General features: G+C 40.6%; 4 protein-coding genes across 4 annotated transcripts; 1 reads left to right on the top strand and 3 right to left on the bottom strand.

The window, feature by feature from the left end:
- Positions 1-996: 996 nt before the first annotated feature.
- On the bottom strand, positions 997-7,930 carry LOC115795924 (elongation of very long chain fatty acids protein 4-like). The gene is made up of 8 exons (XM_030752066.1): positions 7,865-7,930; positions 6,176-6,242; positions 5,888-6,075; positions 4,985-5,065; positions 3,762-3,818; positions 3,561-3,675; positions 3,295-3,422; positions 997-1,298 (listed from the first exon to the last, which is right to left on the bottom strand). Exons 1-8 carry the CDS (start codon positions 7,910-7,912, stop codon positions 1,131-1,133), a joined length of 852 nt encoding a protein of 283 aa, XP_030607926.1. The 5' UTR covers positions 7,913-7,930; the 3' UTR covers positions 997-1,130.
- A 277-nt stretch (positions 7,931-8,207) lies between these two features.
- On the bottom strand, positions 8,208-11,932 carry LOC115795681 (selenoprotein Pb-like). The gene is made up of 5 exons (XM_030751697.1): positions 11,847-11,932; positions 10,902-11,160; positions 9,945-10,157; positions 9,701-9,809; positions 8,208-9,276 (listed from the first exon to the last, which is right to left on the bottom strand). Exons 2-5 carry the CDS (start codon positions 11,126-11,128, stop codon positions 8,998-9,000), a joined length of 828 nt encoding a protein of 275 aa, XP_030607557.1. The 5' UTR covers positions 11,129-11,160; positions 11,847-11,932; the 3' UTR covers positions 8,208-8,997.
- A 3,188-nt stretch (positions 11,933-15,120) lies between these two features.
- LOC115796286 (THAP domain-containing protein 1 B-like) lies at positions 15,121-22,284 on the bottom strand. The gene is made up of 4 exons (XM_030752608.1): positions 21,816-22,284; positions 20,034-20,193; positions 16,699-16,874; positions 15,121-16,547 (listed from the first exon to the last, which is right to left on the bottom strand). Exons 1-4 carry the CDS (start codon positions 21,963-21,965, stop codon positions 16,161-16,163), a joined length of 873 nt encoding a protein of 290 aa, XP_030608468.1. The 5' UTR covers positions 21,966-22,284; the 3' UTR covers positions 15,121-16,160.
- A 129-nt stretch (positions 22,285-22,413) lies between these two features.
- LOC115796285 (target of EGR1 protein 1-like) lies at positions 22,414-25,871 on the top strand. The gene is made up of 8 exons (XM_030752607.1): positions 22,414-22,811; positions 22,925-22,965; positions 23,081-23,177; positions 23,351-23,509; positions 23,987-24,100; positions 24,278-24,426; positions 24,674-24,836; positions 25,011-25,871. The coding sequence occupies exons 1-8, from the start codon at positions 22,698-22,700 to the stop codon at positions 25,749-25,751; spliced, it is 1,578 nt and encodes a 525-aa protein (XP_030608467.1). The 5' UTR covers positions 22,414-22,697; the 3' UTR covers positions 25,752-25,871.
- Positions 25,872-26,394: the final 523 nt, after the last annotated feature.

Genomic DNA, 26,394 nt, shown 5'->3' on the forward strand with positions numbered 1-26,394 from the left:
CAGTGTATTTAAAGTTTATAACAGAGTCTTTTGGACAATGGAACTAAAACCATTATTTGTTGCCCCATTTCTTTTAAATGTTCAAGGCTGTGGCTAGATCATTTTAAAAAAGCCTGTGAACAGATCCCTGCTTAATGCAATTTTGTAGCTACACTACTTTCTATTTTTTAATATAGCTTGTGGATCAGCCTGGCATTTTAAAACTCTCCTTTGGGGCAAACAACAGTTTCCTTTCTGCTTCTTTTGTTTTATATTGCTTTGAAAAACATACATGAAAAGAGGTCCATCTTACAAATAATAACCTAAATCCTGTCTTTGCAACATTGATTTAGCCACTTCAAAGAAAATTTTCATGTTCATTGTCATCTCTTATTGAGTTTAAACAGCAGAGAGTCAAACCCGCTTACGGTACTGGGAGAATATACTGTAAGATATTGCAGATATGGATAATTTATTTACTCCTTTGATGGTTCTTTCATTTCTGTCTGCAAAGGCTGGAGAGTGAGACTGTCTGACTGACTTGTCTGCCCAGTTATATTTTTACATCGTGACAGATGGGGTGGATATGAGGGTGGTGGGTGTGGTGTCTCCCCACTGGTAAGAGGGATTAAGTGCTAGAAACTTGGGAGGCAAACACAAGTGGATAAATACAGAGAGAGCATGGGGTGCATACTAGCTAATGTCAGCCTACATATGACTGGCTGCCAGTACCATCCAATGGGTGTAAAAGAGGAATAAAGCACCTCCAATGGCAATTAAGAAGTATTTTCTAATAGCAGCTGGTGGTGGTGGGTGGGTGGGGGGGTGAGGACACAGTTAATATGGACTGAGTGTGTTTGGGGTTTTGCTGGATGAAAGAATAGAAGGACATGGTACATGGATGTAACCATCTTTTGTGGGGGTAAAAAATGATTTATTAAAAAAAATCCCAAATATGATTCAGTTTTCTATTTTTTTAAAATATCGTAGGTATTTATATATACTGTATGTCTTTTGCACATAGTAAAATAATAATTGTTATCAATACAATAATTACAATTAAGTAATCAAGATAACAAACAAGCAGAAATTACTTTTTAATCCCCCCCCCCTTCATTCCACTTTGATTCTGTCTCATTCCCTCTGCTCTGCTACGCTTTCTTGTTCTTCTCGGTGAGGTAGCTTTTGTAGTAGAAGTTAATGAAGACAGCGATGAGGCTGAGGGAATATGCCAAAACAATGATGTTCATAGAGTCAGGGAAGTCACAGTCGGCAAACAGGTTGTAGGTGGTGTGGATCGTCACTATGAGAAACTGGAGCTGGTAAAGAGAAAGAATAACTTATGGTAGCCTTTCAGGGCACTCTGAGTACAAGCAAAATACAAGTTCATGGACATGTAAGAGAAGGAAGCAGTAGAGGGGCAACAGCTGGATAAATTTCGTTCTATTTAGATGAGCTGTATATGCTTGAACAGTTTCAGCAAGTTCCTCTGTATATTAGGTGTGCAGTGTTAGTGGTTGGAGAAATATCCAGGGGTGAAAGTAAGGCGGTACGGTGCTGCGTACCACTAAAAGATTCTGCGCCGGTACGCAGTACCGGCAAAAGTTGGAGAGGCTGTCTGCTGTAAAGCCATCATTCATAACCGGTCACGGCTGTACTTTGGGTCAGAATAAATCCGCTAGCAATAAGCAGTCTAAAACACGACGTAATCAGTTAATAAATTGCTTCTTTTTTTTCTCATTTCAAATTATTTCTGAACTGCTTGTGCTATGCTGGCGCCTCAAATCTCTAGTTTCTCTCCCCTCAGAGATTGAGGACAGCAACATAAAATGCGCTGCATCCAGTGTTGCCAGGATATATATATATATATATATATATGTTTGTGTGTGTTTGTGTGTGTGCTTGTCATAGTATCGGCAAGAATTTAAAACTACTTTAACCCCTGGAAATATCCACAGTCTCTATATAAAAGATGGACATAGCCACTGTGATGTTGCCTTAGTGGTTGGTAAAGTACTAATGTTAAGCCTTAACCTGAGCTCTCTCTTTCACCATTTCATTGTTTTGAAACCAGATGTGATATGCACAGAGTGTTTCTGCCTGATAAACCGAGGGACACTGCGTGCTCAGAGGCTAGCAGCCTGCTAATCACATGGACGAGCTTACCATTTAATGGGACCATATTAATATTGGGTTATATTCAGTGTGACCTCAAACTAAGTGACTTAGACCATAAATACATCAAGAAACTGTTTGCCATGGAAATAGACAAGAGAAGCAAAGGTTACTTTCCCATAGACTTCTACACAAGCACACACTGCTGGCCATTAGAAAGACTGCAGACTTACAGCTTCACTTTTCACACCCATCTTTTATATACAGTCTATGGACATATATAATATTTAAAAAGAAAAAATATAACTAGAAAAAGAACAAAAGTCACTGTGATGCTGCACAATGTGAAGGTGCCCATTGGATTCATAAAGCTATAATAGTATTCACAAGTCAACTACCTCGGGTTCAGTTAGCTAAATTGTAAAGACAAGTGTTAATGATGGCTTGGGGGTCGCTTTGAAGGTCAGGACAATTATTGTCACAGAATGGCACTCAGGCGCCACACTGACCTATATAAGCTGCAGCCATCGGGAAAAGAAGAAAACAGGATGCACTGTCTTTTCTGCTCAGCACTATAAGTAGAAAACAGATGGTCCAGTAGTAGCTGAGGAGCATCAGTGCTGCTAATCCGTCTAGTTTTGCCAGTAGTCAGTCAGAACAATGAGAAACCAATCAGGAAGCCTACAAGTTAAGCTCATCAAAACCAAATGATTAACACTCTGAGGTCTAAGTCGTCATTGGTGATGAGACCAACCAACCTAACTGTAATCCTATCACAATAAGGAATCTTTTGCTTTTATTAAATTTTTCTCCTAAGGCAGTCAGGGAACAAAGAAAACAACCAATCTAACTGAAATACATCAACATCTCTTCACATTTTTTCTAAAAAAAAAAGTCCTTTTTTTCTGGCTTTCTCCAAAATATAGGTTTAGCATTATCAGCTATGATGCTTAGTTGTTGTTGTACTGACAACAATACAACAAGTGACATCTTTCATCCAAGGACACCTATCAGAGTTAGGAAAGGTGACTGTCTTTATGCTACAGATAGAGCTACCAACTAATTGCTTAATAAGCATCCCTGATGAACTATGCAAAAACATAAAAGAGAGCGAAAGCATAAGAGGTGATCGTTTTTAAGCTGTATAGACGAATTCTGACAGGAAAGCAGCATGGAAAAAAACAGGGTAAACATACTGACCAGCTGTAGGGTGGTGAGGTGGCGTTTCCACCACAAGTATTTGATCATGCTCAGTCCCACAGCCGCCAGGGTGTAGTACAAGTACATCACTACGTGGACGAGGGAGGTAATCAGACCTATCAGGAAAGCTACAGACAGAAAATCAGAATAAGAACCACATATTATCTTCTTGAACATGCTGGATGTTTCTGTTCTGTGCTGGCAGATAGGGTTTGCAAAATATTCTCTTTATTCGCAACATTTTGCAAGAATAAGGCTGTACTCACACTGTCCGCCAGCCACATATTTAACCCCAGCCCACCAGCTGAAGATCACTGTGGCGTGATGGTAGACATGGAGAAAGGTCACTTGGCTGTTCTTCTTCCTTAGGATGAAAAAAATCTGGACCGCAGAAACACACAAAGGGAGTTAGAAGTTATTTGCAGCCGTGGAAATAAAATGCTCATATAAGCTTGCTTGACACTCACACTGTCACAGAGCTCTATAACTTTGGAGACGAAGAACCACCAGCATACTCTGGCCATCTACCCAAAATCATAAAAAGGACGTCATTAGCTTTTGTGCTCTGCAGTTCAAACCAGTTTTTTTTTTTTTTTTTGCATATTCAGTACTGTGAAAAAGTATTGAAACATCCCCGTTTCTTTATATTGTGCTATGAAAATGGGAAATAGGTACAGCACTTTAATGAAATATCCAAACATAACTGGAAATACAGCATATGAGCCAAAGACAGAGTTGATACAATTCTAACAAGCTTGAAAGTCAATATTTGGCATGAACACCTTTACTCTTCACCACAGCTCTCTTGTTTTTTTCTTTAAGCAGTCTTCAGGAACAGTTCTCCAGGCTTCTTGAAGGACATTCAAAGCTCTTCTTTGGATGCCGGCTGCTTTTTGTTTCCTTCTCTGTCAAAATGAGTCCACACTGATTCAATAATACTGAGGTCTGGGCTCTGGGGAGGCCAGTCCATGACTGACAGTGCTCCACTGTGTGTTTTTCTACCCAGGGTTTGCTTTCACTGCACTGGCAGTGTGTTTGGGATCATTGTCATGCTGAAAAATAAACCCATTACTAATCGTGCACTTTCTATATGGTTTTACATGGTGGATAAAACTCCTATGGCACTTTTCTGTGTTTATAATTACATCAATTTTGGGCGGATCCCCAATACCACCGGCTGAAATACAGCCTTAATCATGACAGAGCCTCCACCATGTTCTACAGATGGCTGCAGACACTCACTGCTGTACCTCTCTCCTGACCTCCTCTGCACATCCATCCATCCATCCATCCATCCATCCATCCATCCATCCATCCATCCATCCATCCATTCTCTTCCACTTATCCTTTTCAGGGGACGGGGGCTGGAGTCTATCCCAGCTATCATAGGGTGAGAGGCAAGGTACACCCTGTACAGGTCGCCAGCCTGTTGTAAGGCTAATACAGAGACACAGACAACCACTCACACTCACAGAATAACAATAATTCATTGGTCAGTGTTAAGTGGCTTAAAAAGACCAAACTGAAAATGAGTCAAAAAGCAGCCAGTGTCCAGAGAGAAACTTGATAGACCTTCAGAAAGCCCTCTTTTAAAAATGGGACAAGAAGCTCTGGCTCATTGGAAGCAAAATATAAAGAAATGAGGGATGATTCTGTATATTTTCAAATTAATTTAGCAAAAAACATTTACCCTCATGGCCGAGGGGCTGTCACTGTAGTTGACTGGCTGGCACAGCAGACTGTATCCTGCCAACCAGGAGGAGGCTGTAAACTGTTAACACAAAAATTGATCTCAGTTCTGTTTTTGGTTTCTTTCACTTAGCAGAAATCATCCTTCTTTCATCCTATTACTCATTTAAAATAGTTAAAAATGCCTTTGATATTACATCTATTGTTTTTCAATAAATATTCCTTAAAGCAGGAAAATCAAATCAAGAATTAAGATATTTGTTGTTGCTAGTTACAGATTCCCAAACTCTGAGACCTATTTGGATGGTTTAGTTATTTTGTGTTTTTACATGGCAATAACTTTTTCAAGGGAGTTTAACATGCAAACACTAAAATCCCCTCGAACGATGCAGTTAGTTACAAAGTGAAACTGCAGTAACACTGATTATCTCATGAGCATGTTCTGCTGGGAAACCTCGGGTGCTGGCATTTATGTGGATGTTAGCTTGACATGTACCAGCCCACTAAATATTGTTTTTAGACCATTCCCACTCCCCCTAGGGCAACAGCTTCCCCCAGTAAGAAGTGAGGTTGGCGACCACACTACAGCGCTCATGGCATTCACCTGCCTTTAAACTCCTCAGATCCCCATAGGTACCATTTGCTTGACCGAGGGAGTTGCAAGTCTCACCCCATATAACTGGACACAAGGGGGAAATATGCCGGCCCTCAAAAGGCACCCCCGCAGATCCACGCCCCAACGAGCCTGAGCTGTTTTGGTACCATGAGTAACACCTACACAATATTAAGCAGGTGGTTTTAATGTCATTGGAGATTGGTGTACTATCCTGCACTGACTTCCTGTCAGCTGCTGTGAATTCCAGCTGCCCATTTTATTAGTTCCTTCATGCAATATGGTATTTACCTCATAGAACATATAGGCAGACAGGCAGACCATGGCAAAGTTATAAACTATCAAAACAGGTCTAAGGTTGGCTGGCCGTCTCTTTGCCATCAGCTTTGGCCCCACCCATATAATGATCAAGTAACACAGGAAGACACAGCTAATTGGCACAGGAGAATAGACCAGAAGCCAGTTGTCTGTCCTTTTGTCTAAACAACAAGAAAGTGAGAGAAAAGCAGAGAGATTTTAGAAGGAAAAAAAAAAAAAGTGTTGCTCTCTGACATAAACAGGTGAAGCTAATTTACTCGCCTCCATTTTCCAAAATCCCTTGGCAGAATAACTGGACTCTCTGCCACACGGTGAGAGCCTGAAAATCCTGAAACAGAAACACAGAAGCAAGAGAAACTTTGAGTCGCAAAACTGAGCCAAACACAGAGAGTTTAAAAATGCAAAAAGCCAAGAAATGGATGATATAAGTCTCTTAAAGACAAAAACGGAAAGGAGAAACTCAAATATTACCTGCTTATAGAGCATGCATGCTGTTCTACATTATTTATGTTTCTACTGTATTCTGCAAAGATAAAGCCAAACATGAACTGTCACTGCATTAAAGTTTTATTTTATTGCACTGAACTTTGCCTGGTTTCAAAACCTTCATCGTGAGCTGATGAGAATACGTGAGCACAGGGTATTTTTACATGTTCATAAACTGTACTCTCCTCAAAAGTCTTTTTGCAAAAACAACACCCACTGCAAAATTGATTAAGCTACCAGGAGATAATCTGGATTACTATTTAAGGATTATGTGTGCTAATCCAAACGCATCTCCTGATAACGGATCATAACTAATAATCCTCTTGATGAATGGCTGACTGATGTGGACAACAGGGTGACAAGATGATTAAAGTATTACAGTGCTGCCATCTAGTGTCTGAAGATGAAGGCTGTGTGTTCCTCTCTTCTTCACCATCAGATTTGCCTCATGTTTCCCTTTAGAAGCCTTCAGGCTTTTTATGGAAAAACTGGATCACTTCTGCTCTGAACTACAGACGGATGATTTGCCTCGGAAGAGTCGATGCATCAGTTGTGCTGTTATATGAAAATAGAAAAAAGTACAAGGAGAGGAAATACTCTACTCTGCCATTGTTTCAAAGAATGGAAGCAAATTTAGCAGCCCTACTAACAAGCTTTTTCCAGGCTAGCACACGTTTCATCCACCAGCAATGAAGCAAACGCTAGTTTAAAAAAGTGTCCCAATGACCATGTATAAATGTAAAAGAGATGTAAAAATGTCCAACTTCAGCCAGAATAACAGGCACCCAGCTTCGTACAAAAGCCTGTTTGTCTCCATAACAACTGTACAGGTAGTGTGTGTTGCACCTATACAGTTAATGGATGCAGCTTGTCAACAAAGTTTACAAGCCTTAGTTAATAACTTACTTAATAAAACCCAAAACAAAACCAACAACATGGCAGCAGCTGAAACAATATTGTTGAGTGTTCAAAAACAGAGTCCAGAAATTAGTGGCTTACATCCATCTTTTATATACAGTCTATCCCATCAAACAAAAATATACAGTAGTCAGGAGATAAGTACCTTGATGTCCTATAGTAAATACAGTCTGCAAGTTAACATAAATTAAAACACTATTTAGAAGCAACATGCTATGTGGCCAGAGCTCAGATAAGCAGTTAAGCCTTACCTGTGTCCTCACGAGGATTTACAGGCGACAATCCCTAACAGAGCGGAACAGGACTCCTACAACCTGCCACAGTTTCACATGTACCGCGTGGAAAGTCACAAGAAGATGCTTTCAAGACCAGAACTATCAAGTATTTTAAATGAACAGCATTACCCTATGTATCTCACCTTATGCAACAGTTATCATTATTATTATGACGACAGCTGTTAACCACAGCAGTGTCCAAAACATGAGGAGAATCTACAGAAAACAGCTCGCTGACTGTAATGTGTTTAAAAAACAGCATTGACCCTACCGTCATTGTGATTGTTCTCCTCTGCTCTGTCCTCTGATCACGCTGCATCTCAGCCAAGTCCTGAGCGGGACTGAGTTAATCGACCTGTTTCCTGTGTGTGTGTGTGTGTGTGTGTGTATTAACATACAGTGTTACAGTGTGTAACTGCAAGCTAAATCCTATCTAAAAATGTTATTGAGCATGCGACTATAGGAAATTCATGATAATATCGTACAAAAAGTTGAATGAATCGATTTTTGAGTTAACCGAGCAAATGATAAATCCTTCTGTGTCCAGCTAACCAGCGACAGACCATTGGCTTATGGACAAAAAGAATTAACTACACAAAGAGTCCGTTTTAATGTTACTTTTTAATCAAATCACTTTGTCCATATATCTGCTTTATAAACCAAAACGATTTAAAGTTTCATTCAACACACACTCAAAGCATAAGAAACGTGAATCACACAGCAAACGTGTAGTGGATAAGCGTGCACTGTAGCTTACTACACTCAAGTAAACCATGTAACACTTTGTGTTTCTGTACACAGTGAAAACAGGTGAATCAAACTGAAAAAGATCCCCACTACAAATGCCTTTTACATGATGTGACACACTAATAATTAAATGTGATTAGTTTATTCGTTTCTAAATCACCTCCCAAATCCCTTGAACATATGTAAAAAAGAAAAAGAAAAAAGAAAAAGAAAAAATGGTAGCACTCACACATCACTACAAACGTGTTCCGGCATGAAAATGTATGGATGGGAAAATTATATTAATGGTGGTACGGTAGTCATATCCACGATAAACAGTAATCTGACTGAGGTTTGCTCGGCTGCAGCGCACACCCTCCGCTGTCTCTGTGTGGGTGACAGTAACCTTCGGTCCATCCCGTCCCTCCGCACACATCCATCCACAGTTTCCTGCGAGCAGGTTTCATGCTGTAGACTTCATTAATGGGAGAAGACAGGGAGATCAGTTACTTTGTCCACACAGAGATGTGGAGTGTGGAAAGCCAGGAGAGAAACCACAGTATAATTACTGTTTAAAATAAAATGAAAAAGAATAAAAACAATGAATTTAAACTGCTAAAGCCAAAACACACTGATGTGAATCATCAGATTCTAATCAGACTAAACTAACGCAAATTACTAATCACCGCCGTTGCCATGGTGGTTGTGGTGGGGCTGATGGTGATGGTGAGGAGAATTATTCTGATTTGTATCTTGCTGATGTAGCGACTGATTCTGGTGACTGGAATGTTGATCGTGGTGATGGGGGTGATTAGGGAGATGACGATGGTGGTGGTGGCTGTGCTGATGAGTCCCACCCGAAGCTGCGTCTCCCACCTCTGAATCATCACCATCATCAGGCTGAGCTGTGCCATTCTTTGTGATGTTGTTAGCACCGGCTGATGAAGTAGAATTATTCTGGAAAAGAGAAATATCACACACACAAGAAAAAAATACACATTCAGACACACTATTTTCATTATTAATGACTTAATATCACATTTAGTTTGTCCACTCGGGGGGAGCAGATTAAAGCAAAGGCACAGCACTGACATATTCAAATGTTATCAAGTTGCAATTAGTTATCATAGCTTATGTTTCTGATTAGTATTCTCTGCCTTTGTTTTGGTCAGTCTCTTTTCTGTTCAATGCTTATATGTGTTTTTTTTTTAAATCAAAATATTTTTATTACCACCATTTATTCATACAGCTGATGAGAACCTAGGATGCCTATCCTAGTGAACTCTAACATTTTGTTTTTGATTGCATGAGTAATTCATACTACACACTCAACCTGAGTTCTCCAGGAATGCTAAATCACGGCTACTTGGTGATTACTCACAGTGCAGTTACAGATATTTTTCAGATAAGTAGCTGTGATTGCGGCCTCTACGAAACGGTAATGCAGGAAACTGTAAGGCATCACTATGTGGAAGGTGAGGAGACCACACCTGCAGAAAAAAGAAGAGGAAAGGGGGGGAGAACTGAAATGATGATGATGAAGATGCGGGACTGTTGGGATTGTTTTGGAATGTCAATAAAATCTAAATATGATGTAAATGTCTTTAAAGGGAGGTTCGTCTCACCTATCGTAAATCAGGAAGTCATCTTTGTCACCATCCAGAGCCTCCCACACGTCATTTTGAAGAGGTTCCTGCTGATACACGGGGACCTCTTGAGGAGCGCTTCTCTTCAGCGCCCAATACATTGCTCTGGAATGAGGCTCGCGCTCGTTTACTATTATGAAAGACACGTCTGTCAGGTTGTTTCGATTCAGCTTGTCACGCAGGCCTCCAATTCTACAGGTGAACAGATGGAAGAGAAGATAGAGAGCTGAGTATAATCTTACATCACTGTTAATCTGGACAGTCAGAAAAGGTCTTTCTATAATCACAGGGCACAAAAGACGCAACTCTCACCTGAGACACAGCACAAGGAGGGCTTATTTCCCAAGGTGCATTTGACAGTTTCAAATGCACCTAGAAATTGGTGTGTATTTGACATAATGGTTGCAACAGTCTTAAGAGAATAAACAGCAACAAAATGACAACTTGCTGGTGTGTTATAGGTTACTGTGGAACGTGTAGATCCACAGTAACCTATAACACACCAGCAACTCACTTTGTGCTCATTCCTCATGCTTGATGGTCTTATGACCTTAATCATGAAATCACCAGTTATTTAAATTTGTCATATTAAAAAGCGGATTTGGTTTTCTTGAGTTTTGCCTCTTTTTGATTTACATTTTCAAACCACTTAAGATTATTTACCCTTCAAAATAAGATTTTTTTTATTATCATTATTAAGGCCAAGGTCACTTTTTTAAAAATTAAATTGCAAATTTGATGACAATCAATCATGACATGTTTCTGAAACCTTTAATTCTAAGAGAAGTTGCAGAAAATAAAGATACCCTTAAGTAAAATGATATTAAGAAAGCCAAAAAAAAAAAAATTACATACATCGGGTGAACAAGTTTACGCTTCAAAATAAAACTTAAACTTAGACGTGTTATCTATTCAGCTATTACAGTGCTTTCTTACCTGGATGCCTGAGTGAGGCAGAATTGTCAGGTAGCCTTCAGTAGCGCCACCACAGCCACATTTCCCAGCAGGTCTTTCATGGGCGCATGTCCCTTAATGTCCCAGTTGGGGGCAGGTTTGCAGATCCTAGAGGCATCATTGTCCCCCTCCACAATCAGAGTGGTATGTGAGGCCCACAGCAGATCTGGCAGGGCTGCAAACAGCCACAGCGTCAAGAGAGAGCGCATTGTCTCTCCCTGGCAGCCTGGACTGTATCTACCTGACAAGATAAGTGTGCAATAATCCAGGTTATTTGGACCACGAGCTCTTTGTATATTTCACATATAAGGACCTGGACCCCTTTTTTAAAACTTTGCAGCCAATGTAAAGAGGGTGCGAAGAGCAAAGTAGTCTTTGGCAAAAAATCTTTTCCGTGGTTTTGTGGAAAAGAGGGCAGCACATGCAGACGGGCAGTCTGGGATTCAATCAATAGCGCTCAGTCTCATCCAAAATAATTAAAAGAGAAAAAACCCCATTGTCTTTCTCATCACATGCAGAGATAATTTGCAAAAAGAGTGGGGGTAAACAGCAGACAGGCAGAAGAATGTTGGAGCAAATGGACGGATAGCCTGGCCGGCACATCCAGCGAGACAAAGACAGGCAGCAACAGACAGAAACTGCTCTCTCTGTATTAATGTGAGCTGGATCACTTTTTGTCAAATAATTACAGCTATTTAAAATGATGCCTTTTTTTCCCCCTCCAAATTTAAATTTATAGAGGTATAACAAGTATTTTAAATCTACAAGAGGTGTTTTACGTAGAAGGGAACAAATCTCTAAGGTAAAACAGTATTATATTGAAATTCATAAAATACATGCGTAAAATAGTTAGCAAGTTTACTCTTCAAAATAAAAGACTCATCAAAATAAAATAAATCAGTTTACGTGCCAAAAAGATGACCTTACCTCTTCTCTCTCTGTTCTGTGACCCAAACAGACGGTAAAGCCCTGTTGTTTTTAAAGCTTTTGAGTTTGACTAAGCACTTCCCCCAAATCAAACAGAGACAGAAACAGAGGAGAGAGAGAGACAGAGAGAGAGAGAGAGAGAGAGAGAGCGAGCATAAGTGTCTAAACAAAGGACTTTGATTTGAATGTTTCTGTAAAATCATACTCTGCATGAATTTAATGGTCTATCACACAGATACATAAAACCATTTATAGTCCCCAGAGGATAAAATCTGATGGATTTTGGTCATTACCTGATTAGTGATGACCAAAACGATGAAACTAAGATTCTTGTTAGCCTGCTGATTGAAGTAGGCTAACAAGTTATTGACCTACTGGGTGGATTAATAAGAAACTTGATATTCATGGTTCCAAGAGGTTGAGTCCCTATACAGTTTTAGTAATGCTGATATGTGGAAGAAGATGGATGGATGGAAGTGAGATTTAGTGCAGACATTCCTGCTGCCTTCAGAATTAATTATACCTTTGGTGCTGCCCTTACTGTTCATATAGGTCTATTATCCAAATGAATTTACTGAGCTCACTCTTTAGTTTATAGCAAATGTCTGTAAAACCAACATTTCCAACCACCTCTGCCGTACTTTGTGTTTAGTATTAAATATCAACTCTACATTACGCAACAAAAGGCTGGTGAATATTGTAAACATGCAGAGTTTTTCACAAGCTATAGATCTCACTCCGGAATATATTCACCGACTTACGTGAGCCAAGCTTTAGACTCTGTAGAGGTGAATGCCACCATGACAAACAAACCCAGGGCTCCATTTTAGGTAGAGGCCAAAGGCTAAAACTCAGTGATAAACAGCATGAAAGGGTCAAATTGAGAAATGTACTGTAAAGAGCTGTATCATCAAGTAAATAGGAATAGGCAGAGAATCTGTGCCGTGTATGTTTCTCACAAAGCTGCAGAAAAAAAAGTTTTCTTTCCAGTAAAGGTCGACTTAGGTAACAGGCCAGCTGCAATGCAAATAAATATCTAGCCTTTTATGTTAGTGATTTGTTCAAAGTCCAGCCTGGGCCAAAGTAAAAGGCAGCTGTTTGTTTAATGCAGGGTAAAGTAACACACACGACGACAGTGGAATTTATTGAGATTTGTGTTTAAAATTCATAACTAGTAAATTAGTAGACTTTCATTTTCATTCTAGCATAATCAGTGTAATAATAGAAATAGTGCTGTTATGTGCAAGCTGCCTGATGTGGAGGGCACGTACAGGTGTGGTCAGGAGTTTACATCCACTCATCGTGGGCACGAATGTCATGGTCCTTTTTGTTCTCTAACCTGTCCCTTTTCCAAGGGGGGGGTGATTGTACAGCATACATCTTTACTGACTTTAAAAACAAGAATTGGGTGCACAAGTTTGAATTTATTTTGGATTTGCTCTAATCCACATAGGGTCAAAAGTATACTTACATGCTCAAATATATACAGACGCACTCATTTAAATGTTGACAAGGCCTATTAACTTCTCATTAGTGATCATGATTGACCACAACTGGTAGTTTCTCCTTGCCAGAAAAAAAAGGATTTATTGGACAGCCCTCACTGGACGGACCAATAACAATGGCACAGTCAGAGGAACTGAGTGAAGAATGAGGAGAACTGCAGATTTACCAAGATCATAATTTCAAATAATTGTACGTAAGTACAAGTTATTCGGTTGTGTCACCGCTTTGCCAGGGTCTGAAAGAAGACTCAAACTGTCCCTCTCAAACGAGAGAAAATGGGTTAAGATGTTCAGGGACAACCCAGGTTCAAACCTGCCATGAACTGGAAACTGCTGGAACACCAGACATTTTACATCATAAAGTGGACACCTGTAAGCTCGACTGAAATTTGCAGCTGCCCACATGGACGAGCCAAATGCCTTCAGGAGAAATGTTTTATGGTCAGACAAGACAAAGATTGAGCTATTTGGCTACAATGACAAGACGTATGTTTAGAGCAATAAAGCCGAGGCTGTCAAACCTAAGAACACTGAACCAACTGTCATACATGGTGGTGGTAGCATCATGCTCTGGGGCTGTTTTGTACATTGCACAAACAGGATGGACTAATGAAGGAGGGTGACTACCTCCAAACTATCCTGTTGGAACACTCAGTTGTGTCCAAGTTTCAAATAAACAGCTAGACATTTGAAACTTAGACACAGTTGGGTGCTCCAACAGGACAATGATCCCAAACACACATCAAAACTGGTTTTTGGAATGGATAAATCAAGCTAACATCAATCTACTGGAATAACCTCCCCAACGCTCCAACCTCAACCCTATAGAAAATTTGTGGACTACACCAGATTTGTGCCAGGAAACCAATCAATTTAAGTGAACTTTACCAATTCTGCCAAGAGGAGTGATCAAATATCCTGTCAGAATTATGCCAGAAGGTTAGTGATGGCTACCAAGAGCATCTAGTCAAGGTGCAACTTGGGGGTGTGTGCATATATTTGAACTTTTATGTATATTTTCAACCCTGTACACACCCAGTTCTTGCATTTTAAAGTCATTAAAGATGTATGCTGTACAATCATTCCATCCTAGAAAAAGGACAGATCAAAGAAATCAAAGCAAAATAACCACAGCATTCATGTCAGTGCCTGTAAACCTCTGACCACAACTGCAGTGTAGGAAGACATATCCATTTTCTTTTCCCTTACACATTCATACACATAAAGAAAACAAAGGTCATTCTCACACTATATTTTCTCACTGTGGCAGTTTTTGGGATATTGAAGAGCTGTGACCCCCCCAATGCTGTTTCAGTGGTGCGGTGGTTAGCACTGTTGCTTCACAGCAAGAAGGTTCAAATCCACCATACGACCAGGGCCTTTCTGTGTGGAGTTTGCATGTTCTGGCTTCCTCCCACAGTCCAAAGATGTGGAGTTAGGCTAACTGGTGACTCGAAATTGCCCATAAATGTGAGTGTGAATGGTAGTCCCTCTGTGTTAGCCCTGTGACGGACTGCCTCTTGCCCAATGGCACCTGCTATAACCTTAAATTGGATAAATGGATGAAATTTACATTGTAATGTAGAATTAGGTTATTCACCAGTGATGGATTTATGCTTATTTCATTTTCCATAGATGATTTTGGAACGATCGTCACAACGGCGAGGATCTCAGGTGTGCAAATGTGACCACAATGAGCTACCGAAATGTGGTTTTATTACTGTTTAAACTGGAGAGGTATGACTGAACAATATACCCCACATTATGTTTAGAATCATGCCAAGTATTCACTTTGATCCCAGCTGTGCTTTACACACACCAGATATGTTTATATAACACAGCAAACTTAAGTTAAATATCCCAAATACTAACTTTTATTATACATGTAAACAGAGCCAATAAAATATTATCCAAGTGCAGATGTGGGACATTTGACCTTAAAACACAAGCAGCAAACTTACCAGGGTTTGTGCAAATTATTCCTCCAAACAACTCTCAATTACAATCCGTATTGTAACAAGCTACACATTACACATGCTCAAGCTCACAGTGAGTTAGCATTTTCATGGGTTGGGAGTCGATGCTTGTTTCCTGCTGTTTTGTCAGAGCTGCTGGCATAAAAGTGTCCTTTGCCACTGGTGCTGGTTGCTCTCAGTTGCTGTGAGACCGGTTTCAGTCCAGACTCATGACATAGGAACCCTTCACCAGGTACACGCCTTTTAATGCACGCTATACTTGAGTGTCATGTCTCAGTGTGTAACCTTAATGTTGTGAAGGCGCTTATTTTATTTAAACCCAATCTTTCCCTATACCCAACCCAGCAGTAAACACAAAGCTCCCAAAGCAGGAAATGCAGTCTTCTCGTTGACAGTCTTGTTTTACTGGTAATAAGCGTCAGTGTTTCCCCTACCATTGTCTTACCATGGTAGCTGTGTTTTGTTGAGCAGTTAACCTGCAAACTAGTCAAGCTAGGGTAAGCTGACATTTTCACTCTTTCAGGCACCGACACCTCTGTGACACCAGGGACCTGAAAAACCATCAGGATCTGATACCCTGGGATAACAGCAGGTTGGGCAGGAACCACTACAAGTAGGCTAACTGCTGCCTGACCATCTCTTATCAGCTGAGCACAGGCATGTAATAGAAGAGGTTGCAAGCATTTGCAAGCAAACCAGCTGACATCACATAAGCAAACTCACGCCTCAAGTCTTTCAAAGAGGAGATAAAAAGCATAGCGTGCCTAACCTGTACTACTGCAGACATTTAACACAGCAAATTCTCTTCAGTCTTTAGCAATTCATGCAAACTGCTAAGAAGAGGACAAAACACCCATCAGTTCTTCCTCATCATTATCTCCAACTTCTGTGGGACTGTCGCAGGTGGCCATGAGCCCCAGGCCCAGCTCTGCCAGCTCCTCACAGCTCATATCAGTCGTCACCATGATCTTAGTCTCCAAGCGGTTACATAGAGTCCTATAGGAGGGTAGCGGGTAACCGATCTCTCTCAGGTACTCGTACCCCTTGGTGCCAACCGCACAGCGGATCTTCCGAGCTTTCAAGATTGTTTCCGGAGACCACACAGCACGTCTGGAGCGCTTGGTGAGGGACAGGGCTCGGACCTGGTCCTCGTACAGAAAGTTCTGGAGACCCTTTTCAATCCGGTCAAGTCGATAAAGACGCTTCTTCATCTCTTCAGCCTGACAGAAACAGGAGTGCATGGTTTGTTTGGGCCATTTTACTGCAAACATACACTGATGATTTTTTTCATCATAATTTACATAATTTGATCTAAAATTAATAGAAAGTACACCAAACCATATGGTGATCTGTAGAGAAAGACTGTCCTACCTCTTTCTGTAGCCTTGCAGTGTGCTGCATCTCCTGCTCCAGCTGTTTCTTAAGCAGCTGGCACTGTGTACAGGGCTGCTGATCTTCAAATGTCCTGTCTGCATCTTCATCCTCCAGGCCAGGCAAAGGGGTGCGTCTGGCATAGCCGTGGTCACCGAAATTCAGCTCTTTCTCCACTACACACACCAAGAAATCATTCATTAGTGTTGCAACACTGGCACAGCTGAAATGCATTTGACCAGAGAGTGCTTGTATGCCTTAATGGAATAGATCTTATAAAACTGCTGCAATAATTTTACATTATTAATAACCCTCAGTATCAAGATATCAGAACCTCTGTTTGTCAAAAAAGTATTATAAACACATGTAATTGAATTTCTCAGGACTGGGGTAGAAAAACATCAAGAAGACGAAGAAGAAGACAGCTTCTTAAATATTATTTCTGTGTTCATTCAGCAGACATGGAGCTAAATTAAAAGGCCAACAATCGTATGCAGAACCTCTGGTTTGTTTAGAGATATTTGTCTTAGAAGTCTCTGTTTATTCTGTGAAATGCTCATCTATGTTTACAAGCAACCAGACAACACTTGCTTATGTGCTGGGCTGTTAAGACTGTATTTGTTTCCAATGATTATGCTACCAACCAGGGTTATTATAGTTAACGAAAACGAACGAAATAACGAAAACTGAAATTGAAAAAACATTGTCGTTAACTGAAATAAATAAAAACTATAATTAAAAGGAAAAAACGATAACTAATTAAAACTGAATTGTGAGTTTACAAAACTAACTAAAACTAACTGAAATAATCGATAAACTTACTTTCATTTACTTGTTTTTTTGGGGTTTTTTTTAAGCCTTGTGGATTGATATGAAATCATTGTTTCCGCTCTCCGAGTTTAAGCTGGGAGCGCCACAGGACAACTGTGTGAGTGCGCATGTGCGTGCGCTCACCGCGCTGGTCCGCAAAGTAATGGCTGCGGTCTGCCGAGTCCCGTATGGAGGTTCTTTGAGTACAAACACCTGCACACGACCACAAGGTAATTAACACACACAATCCAGCTACACAAGCATAAATGCGGACATGAGGTCGGCAACTTCTGTAGGTTGTGTACAGAGGCCGCAAAGACCCTGCAGGTTTAATTAGCGAGCATCTAACCAAGCTAGCTCCAAAACAGAAGCAGCTTCAGGTGGTGAGAACATCAGGATGCAGCTGGATTTGAGCTTTGACTCCTTCAAAGAGTTTGTTTTTGTTTAACACCACATGTAGGCGTTATTAATCTGCTGCACTGATGCTGAAGTTTATTGTGGAGTTTATTGTAGAATTTATTGAGTTTGGGAGTTCATGTTTTTCTTTGTTTCTCCCTGGTTATGCTCATGTGTGTCCTTAATATTACACAAATTTAGCATGTCTTGTGAACAGTTGGTTGTTGACTATATTTCTTTAAACTGTATCTTTTGTCAAGTTTTCATTACACAATAGTCACTTTTGCGCCTTGAATCTTGCACCTGATTAGGTATGAAAATACTAAAACTAATACTGAAACTAACTGAAACTAACTAAAACTAAGCATGAAACCAAAAATAAAAACTAATAAAAACGAGCAAAACCACTCTGAAAACTAATTAAAACTAACTGAATTAGAGAAAAAAAAGTAAAAACTAACTAAAACTAAACTATAATGTAAAATCCAAAACTATTATAACCCTGCTACCAACACTGATTAATGATGAGAAAAAAATAAGGCACACTTGTACAGTAAATGTTGTGACCTGTCACATAGAGCAAGCCTTTTCTAGTTCACCATAAAAAAAAAAAACCTTGCATTAAATTCCATTGTAATAAGAGTAGAAAGGAATCTGCGCTTGCTTGCAACTGAATGGTTTCTGGATACAAGTCTTGGAGATCAAAGCCACACTTTACTGTACAGTCCCTGACAGAAGTTCTGTCGCTTATCCATGTTGTGGAAACAAAAGCTCATAACCTGACTTTAAATTCATCCATTGGTTTTAGAAATGACTCATATGAAAGCTGAAACCCTCCCAAATGAGGTTTAATTTACGAAAATAAATTTGCTTGACTGCAGAAATATTGATCATTTAATGAACACAGAAAGGTCAGATTTTGGCAAGACAAAAGTTTTGTCGTCCACAGAAAGTAATGTGAAAATCAAACAAATAATTTACTTCAAATACAAAGATATGTTTCATAACACTGGTGAATGAAGTTGTGGTGCTATTAGAGCCATATTTAATATTTTGTGTGACTTCCGTAAGCTTGAAGGACTGCATCCATGCGGTTTGACAATGATTCATACAATTTATTGATGAAGTCATCAGGAATAGCAAAGAATGCAGTTTTACATGCCTCCCAGAGTTCATCAAGATTCTTTGGTTTTGTCTTCCAAGCTTCCTCTTTCATCCTACCCCAAACATGCTCAATGATGTTCATGTCTGGTGACTGGGCCGGCCAGTCCTGGAGCACCTTGATCTTCTTCGCCTTGAGGAACTTTGATGTAGAGATGGATGTATGAGATGGAGCACCATCCTGCTGGAAAATTTGACCCCTTTTATGATTGGGAATGTAACAGGTAGCTAATAATTCTTGATAGTGCTGGCTTCTGGGCACTGATTCGACCATGGAGGCCATTTCGAGACAGAATCCTACAAACTGTTCTAGTTGACACAGGGACTTGAGGTGACCAGGCCTGGTGGAGCTCTGCTGCAGTGGAAAAGGGGCTGGCTTTGGATTTTCTAACCAACAAACGTTCCTCCTGAGCAGTTGTCTTGCGGGGTCTGCCAGACCTGGGCTTGTCAAAAACATCTCCAGTCTCTTCAAACCTTTTTTTAATTCTTTGTACTTGACGCTGAGACACATTAAAGGTGTCAGCCACCTCTGCAGTGGATCTGGTCTTCAGCCTCTTGATAATCGAGGCTTTGGTCGCAGGGTTGATTTTTGGCATGTTGTCAGAAGTCAAGTTGCAGTTCAAGTGAAGGTCTGGGGTGCTGGGGTTCTTTTTATACACACCCACTAATTAACCGATCAATTAGTGAGCACAGGTGAGGCTGTAAACTAGGATTGGGTGCATTATATGACAAGGCGACAAAACTTTTGTCTTGCCAAAATCTGACCTTTCTGTGTTCATTAAATGATCAATATTTCTGCAGTGAAGCAAATTTCTTTTCATAAATTAAACCTCATTTGGGAGGGTTTCAGCTTTCATATGAGTCATTTCTAAAACCAATGGATGAATTTAAAGTCAGGTTATAAGCTTTTGTTTCCACAACATGGATAAGCGACAGAACTTCTGTCAGGGACTGTACACACACAGTACCTGGTTCAGGTTTCAGAGGGTGGAGGATGTACGGAGCAGTGACTGCAGGGTAGGGAGGGTCTCCAACACTGAACAGAGTGGGGATAGCATTGGGCTTCAGCTTCTTTCCCCCAGCTGGAGACCTGGCTATTTCCTCAAACTGGCTCTGCTCAAAATGGTCCTTAAAGAGATGAAACAGGAGAAAAGAAGACATAGACTCAATCCAAATAATAACAAACCGAAAGACAAGAAACAAGAACATGAACACTTTGACTTCTCAAGTGCATTCAACACCATTCAGCCTGCTCTTCTGGGTGATAAGTTGACAGCGATGCAGGTAGATGTCCCCCTTGTGTCCTGGATTGTTGACTACCTGACTGGCAGACCACAGTATGTACGGCTGCAGCACTGTGTGTCTGACAGAGTAGTTAGCAACACTGGAGCCCCACAAGGGACTGTCCTCTCTCCCTTCCTCTTCACCCTCTACACCACAGACTTCAGCTACTGCTCAGAGACCTGCCATCTTCAAAAGTTTTCTGATGACTCTGCAATAGTTGGATGTATCAGCAGGGGTGATGAGGATGAGTACAGGAGGACAGTGAAGGACTTTGTCACATGGTGCAAGCGGAACCATCTAGAGCTCAACGTGACAAAGACAAAGGAACTGGTGGTGGACTTGAGGAAAGACAAGGCACCGGTGGCCCCTATGTCCATCGGAGGGGTCAGTGTGGACACCGTTGAGGACTACAAATATCTGGGAGTACACATTGACAACAAACTGGACTGGGCTAAGAACACTGATGCCCTATACAGGAAGGGCCAAAGTCGCCTCTATTTTCTGAGACGCCTGAGGTCCTTCAACATCTGCCGGACTATGCTCAGGATCTTCTATGAGTCTGTGGTGGCGAGTGCCATCCTCTATGCTGTTGCATGCTGGGGCAGCAGACTGAGGGCGGCAGACGCCAACAGACTCAATAAACTGATCCACAAAGCCAGTGATGTGGTGGGAGTGGAGCTGGATTCGCTTATGGCAGTGTCGGAGAGGAGGATGCTGTCTAAGCTGCAGGCCATTATGAACAATGGCTCCCACCCACTCTACAACACAGTGATGGGACACAGGAGCACATTCAGTGCAAGACTCATCCCACCAAAATGCACCACAGAGCGCCACAGGAGGTCATTTCTACCTGTGGCCATCAGACTCTATAACTCCTCCCTTAATAGGTGACATTGTGGTTCATCAGTGTCATTCACTTATCAGTATTCAATTGTACATAAAATTGTTTAAATTTCCATATACATTGTACATACACTATATACATTGTACATTGTACATACACTTATACATTGTACAAAAAAGGACTGTGCATATATATATAATGACACCTATTTAAAAATTTAAAAATTTAAAAAAATTTAAAAATTTTTGCACTCACAATTCTCATATGTGTATAGATTTAGATGTGTATATAGTCAAAATATCTCTTTAGTCTTTATACTTTTATGCCTTTAGTGTATGTTATTGTGTTTTAGGTTTACTCGTTTAAATGAAACGGTTGCAGCTGTAACAGTAGTAATTTCCCTTTGGGATCAATAAAGTATTCTGACTGACTGACTCTGATGAACACGGTGGGCAATTAATTACACGTTATGACAAAATGTTAATGACTGACAATTGACTGAACTGAGAAAATAATTATGCAGTGAATTAACATAACTCCTAATTCTATTTATTCTTTTAACCCATTATTCTAGTCTCTTTAGGGTAGGCTTTTTTTTTGGACTATTGTGCTGTAAACTTACTTGACAGAGTCTGGAGTGTGGAGTTGGTTCAAAGTCCCGTCGACAGTTCACCACCCATTTCTTCTTCCGCACAGGGTCTTTGGGGAAGCGAAACAGCTGCTTGCCTATGCTGGTTGAGTTGGAACAGTTTGGAGCGGAGCAGCCACCCATCGCACACAGTCACAACCAACAGCAACAGCAAAGCTCAATGATAAGTTAGCTTGGCTTACAGTACAGCTCAGCTGAGACTTTTAATCATTACTAACTACGTACACCTTCCAAAAACGAGAAAATGTTACACTGACATCAGATTTTAACTCGTGGAAACCGCAGTCATACCCTATAGATTTTTAAATGAAAGAAATCACGAAAATAACTAATATCGCCTCATCAGAGATAAAATATATCTGACTTTGTTTGAGCCAAAATGGCGCACTTCTCTACGGTCGTCAAGTGTAGTGACGGACTGTTTGTGTGTGTCTGTCACAAATGCCTGATTAAAAATGCTATAAAACCCCAAACAGCAAAACTAAAACGGTCCACTGAAAACATACAATACACAGGTTTGATAACATTTTTACGCTAATTATTTTAAATATTTTTTTTGCAAGTGGAAAACACTTTATTTTGAATCAGGAAATAGTCGAACTGCCATAGGTTTGCTTGTCACAGGACCCAAAGAAGCACGTTGAAGTGTTTGTGGAAGTTGATACCTGGCGACTCAGTTAAATACTCAAAAAATAACAACTGTTAAAGCAATCACTGAGATTTTAAAGACATTATAACAAGTAAACAACGGGAAACGAGCAATGTCCTGGACTCCAGAAGCCGTTAATTAAAACTCTACCTGAGATAAACTAGCTAATATTTCAGGTAGCCTGTAACTTTGCAGTTTAGACCAGCATGGCATCTTCACTGGTGGTTCCTGTCATCGATGTCCAGAATGACAATTTTAAAGAGCTTTGGCCTGCTATGGTCGTGGCTATTAAAACGGCGTCCTTCGTTGCACTGGATACGGCAAGTACAACATCAAGCATGTTAATTACCTTTTAAATATGCGGTATTGCTTTGTGAAAGGTTTCTCGTCAGTTTAGAGGCGCAGTTTGTAACGTGTTTGTTTGTTTGTTTAGGAGTTGAGTGGTCTTGGAAACAGGAAGTCGTTGCTGGCTGAGTGAGTAAAAAACAGGCTTTCAAAACACAGCTGAAACACTATCAATAGGTTGTGTAAGAAACCATGGAAAGCTGATGTTTGTGGTTTGTTTGCTCTGACATGTGTAATGTTTCAGATCCATAGAGGACCGATATAAAGCTATTTGTCATGCAGCTCGGTCTCGTTCTATCCTCTCCTTGGGAATTGCCTGCTACAAGAAACTGGACCAAAAGGTGCAAAATGATTCTTTTATAAACATATGGTCATACACTGCTTATTAAACTAATTATATAGTGCTCATAAGTGTAACATGTGCCAGTTAGATAACACTCAAATGAGAGAACCTTGCCACTGCAGACTTATTAAACAGCATGTGATCACACACATCCTTTCTTCTCTTCCCCAGCCTGCAGACACATACCTGGTCCAGGTGTATAACCTCACCCTTCTGTGTTCAGAGGAGTACATCATAGAGCCCCAGTCAGTCCATTTCCTGGTGCAGCATGGATTTGACTTCAACAAGCAGTACAGCCGTGGAATCCCGTACTGCAAGGGCAACAATAAGGTACTGATTCCCGCGTGCTGATTTTAGCTGGATTGTGCATTCTGAGTGTTTGTACCCACTGCCTTCACTCTGATTTTCTCTGTTTTTACCACATTCTGTCCAAATCACCCCATTGTCACTGACTCATAGACACTTATGCTAAAGCCCTACAGGAATAGCTTTTTTTCTGCAAATGGAGTCAACTTCTGATTCACAGGCTGTACTTATGTTTTCCATCAGATATTATTGCATGTATGGATGTTTTTTTAATAAGTGAAAAGAATAACTTGTCGTTTTGGTACAAACTTTATCTGTAAGTACTGTATCTAAAATGATCAAATGTTTGCTTGTTCAGATTTGTTAAATGTGTCAGCAGTTTCTATAGGTGTGACCTTTTTTTTTTTTTTAATGCAAGATGTGTAAAATAGCACTCCAAGGAGTTCTTGGTTTTCCTCTGATGTCATTTGATTTTCCTCTCTGTTCTTTGTTCTCTGTCAGGGAGGGGCAGATGACCGTGGTGTCCACATCCGAGCACTGTTCACTGAACTGCTGCGTGCTAGGAAGCCCCTGGTGCTGCACAATGGCCTCATTGACATGGCTTTTCTGTACCAGGTACAAATTGTCATCTTGTTTCATTTTGCAATGTGTTTCTTAGATTTTCTAGCCACTTTTTTTTTTTCTTATACTTGGTGATATTGATTTATTTAACAAGTTGCAAAATTGATTCTAAACCTTAAATGACCTCCTGGTTAAACAGAGGTTAAAGAGAAATTTTTCTTTTTCTACTAGAGTTTTTATGCCCACCTGCCTGAGCGCCTGGCCACCTTCACTGCTGACCTGTCAGAGATGTTCCCTGCTGGGATATATGACACCAAATATATCACAGAATTTGAGCTTCGACTCGCTGCCTCCTATCTAGAGTATGCCTACAAGAAATGGTGAGTAAAGTTGTTTTTAATGGTTACTCCTTGTATTTCATTGGAAAGTGTATATATATTTATTTTTTGTGGACATTAATTCTTCACTTATTGACTTGGCACACCTTAATACTGATTGAGTTCTCGAGTTGTGTCCATAATTTTGTCAGCATATCCTGTCTTTGAAACCTTACCCATGCTTACCCTTTAAAGCCAAATCAAACCAATCACCTCTTTGTTCCTTCACATCGCGTTCTTCTCTTCCCAGTAAACTGGATAATGATCGCAGTGTGGACTCAAAAATGACTGGATCTCATGTTCACCTAGAGTTCTGTCGGTACGCTGGTCACATGTCCACATACGTGGACTACAGAGAGTGCCCCGCTGTAGCCTCCACTGAGGGACAGACTGACATCTGTCAGCGCTTCTCTGTAAGTTTACCCAGAGGAATCTTTAAGCTTACAGTTGAATAGACATTAAGTCCTCTTTTCTCTCCTGTGACTTTTTTCCATGTCTGTTAAAATGGAGAAGCCAAATAGATATCAGGTATTTGTGTGTATTCTTATTAATTAGCCTGTCTTTCTGTTTGTGTGTTTGTCTGGCAGGCATTTGGTTGGTGTCCAAATGGCACCCAGTGTCCATTATCCCATGACACAGACCGTATCATCCTCCAGGATGAGAAAAACAAGGAGGACAAGAGGAAGAAAAGGAACCGACAGAGAGAGAAGAAGAGAAGTGGAGCAGAGGGCCCCTCCATCTTTGACGGTGCTCCCGAAAACAAAATGCCCAACGTGGAAGTGGATCCAAAAAATACTCCAGGACACCAACAAGGGACACCTGCTAAGTTGGGTCCAGACATTGTGCCGGCAATTCACTATGATGGAAACACCCCGCAGAATGAAGGAAAGAGCTTGGAAACTGCCAGTAAGGGGAACAGTGTGTGTGGTGACAGCACACACTCCAACAACTCAGCAACACAAAATGACTCAAACACAAAAAGTGGAGAAAGTGGGACAGGAGCAGGCAGAGAAAAGTTTGATGGGCACTCAGCTTGGATTGATGCCCAGAAGAAGAATGCTGATGCAGGGACACATCGGGCGGGGTTCGACGCCTTTATGACAGGATACATCTTTTCCTACTCCTGCACCTTCATCAGGAAGGAAGAGGCTAGAGAAGGAGACAAGGAGCAAAAGGAGGAGGAGGAGCAGTCATGGATTCCTACGTGCCTTAACAAGGTCTATCTGAGCGGCAAGGCAGTGCCTCTCAACGTGGTAAAGAGCACCTTCTCCAAGTCGTCCAAGGCCCACATGCAGAAGATGGAGATGGTGTGGGGTGGAAGAATGTAGTGTGCAGATGTGCACACACAACAGGACCGTTAACAGCAGCTCGGTTCCAAAATGACCAGCTTGGAGATGTAGAATTTTTCTTGGTACTTAAAGAATAAATCTCACAGACTTGGACTTGAATTTTCATTGAGTTACTGTTTCTGTAAATGTTTGTCTAAGTTCACCTAACTTGGGGGGTCTTCAGACTTGGTCAAAAACCTTTTTTTTGGTTTATGATCAAATGGCTCAAACAGTAAATTTTAATGTCGGTATCATGTTATTTTTTCCCCTCAGCCTCAGCTTAATTTGTGTTATTTCGGTGCTAGCATGCTAAATATAGCTCAGTCATAGTCAGCATGTAGGCATGCTGCTGACGTGCTGCGTGAGTGAACCGCAGTTTTTCTTTGGACATGTCTGAATAAGTTCTGCAGTAATGGTCACTTTATGTAAATGGGGAAAAATGGAGCTGTGATTGGTTGAATAATATATTTTTTATTATCAGTTAAGGTAACAAGTATTAGGCTTTTCAACTAAAAATATGAACTAACATTTCCAAATTCTTAAATATAAGAACTTATCTTTTCTTAAAACTGGCAGAAGAAACCATACAGATATCAGTGCAGCTTCAGCAGTATCATTTTCAGCCTTAATTAATTTAATTAGC

The sequence above is a fragment of the Archocentrus centrarchus genome, chromosome 17, assembly GCF_007364275.1.
Source record: "Archocentrus centrarchus isolate MPI-CPG fArcCen1 chromosome 17, fArcCen1, whole genome shotgun sequence".
Classification (NCBI taxonomy): domain Eukaryota; kingdom Metazoa; phylum Chordata; class Actinopteri; order Cichliformes; family Cichlidae; genus Archocentrus; species Archocentrus centrarchus.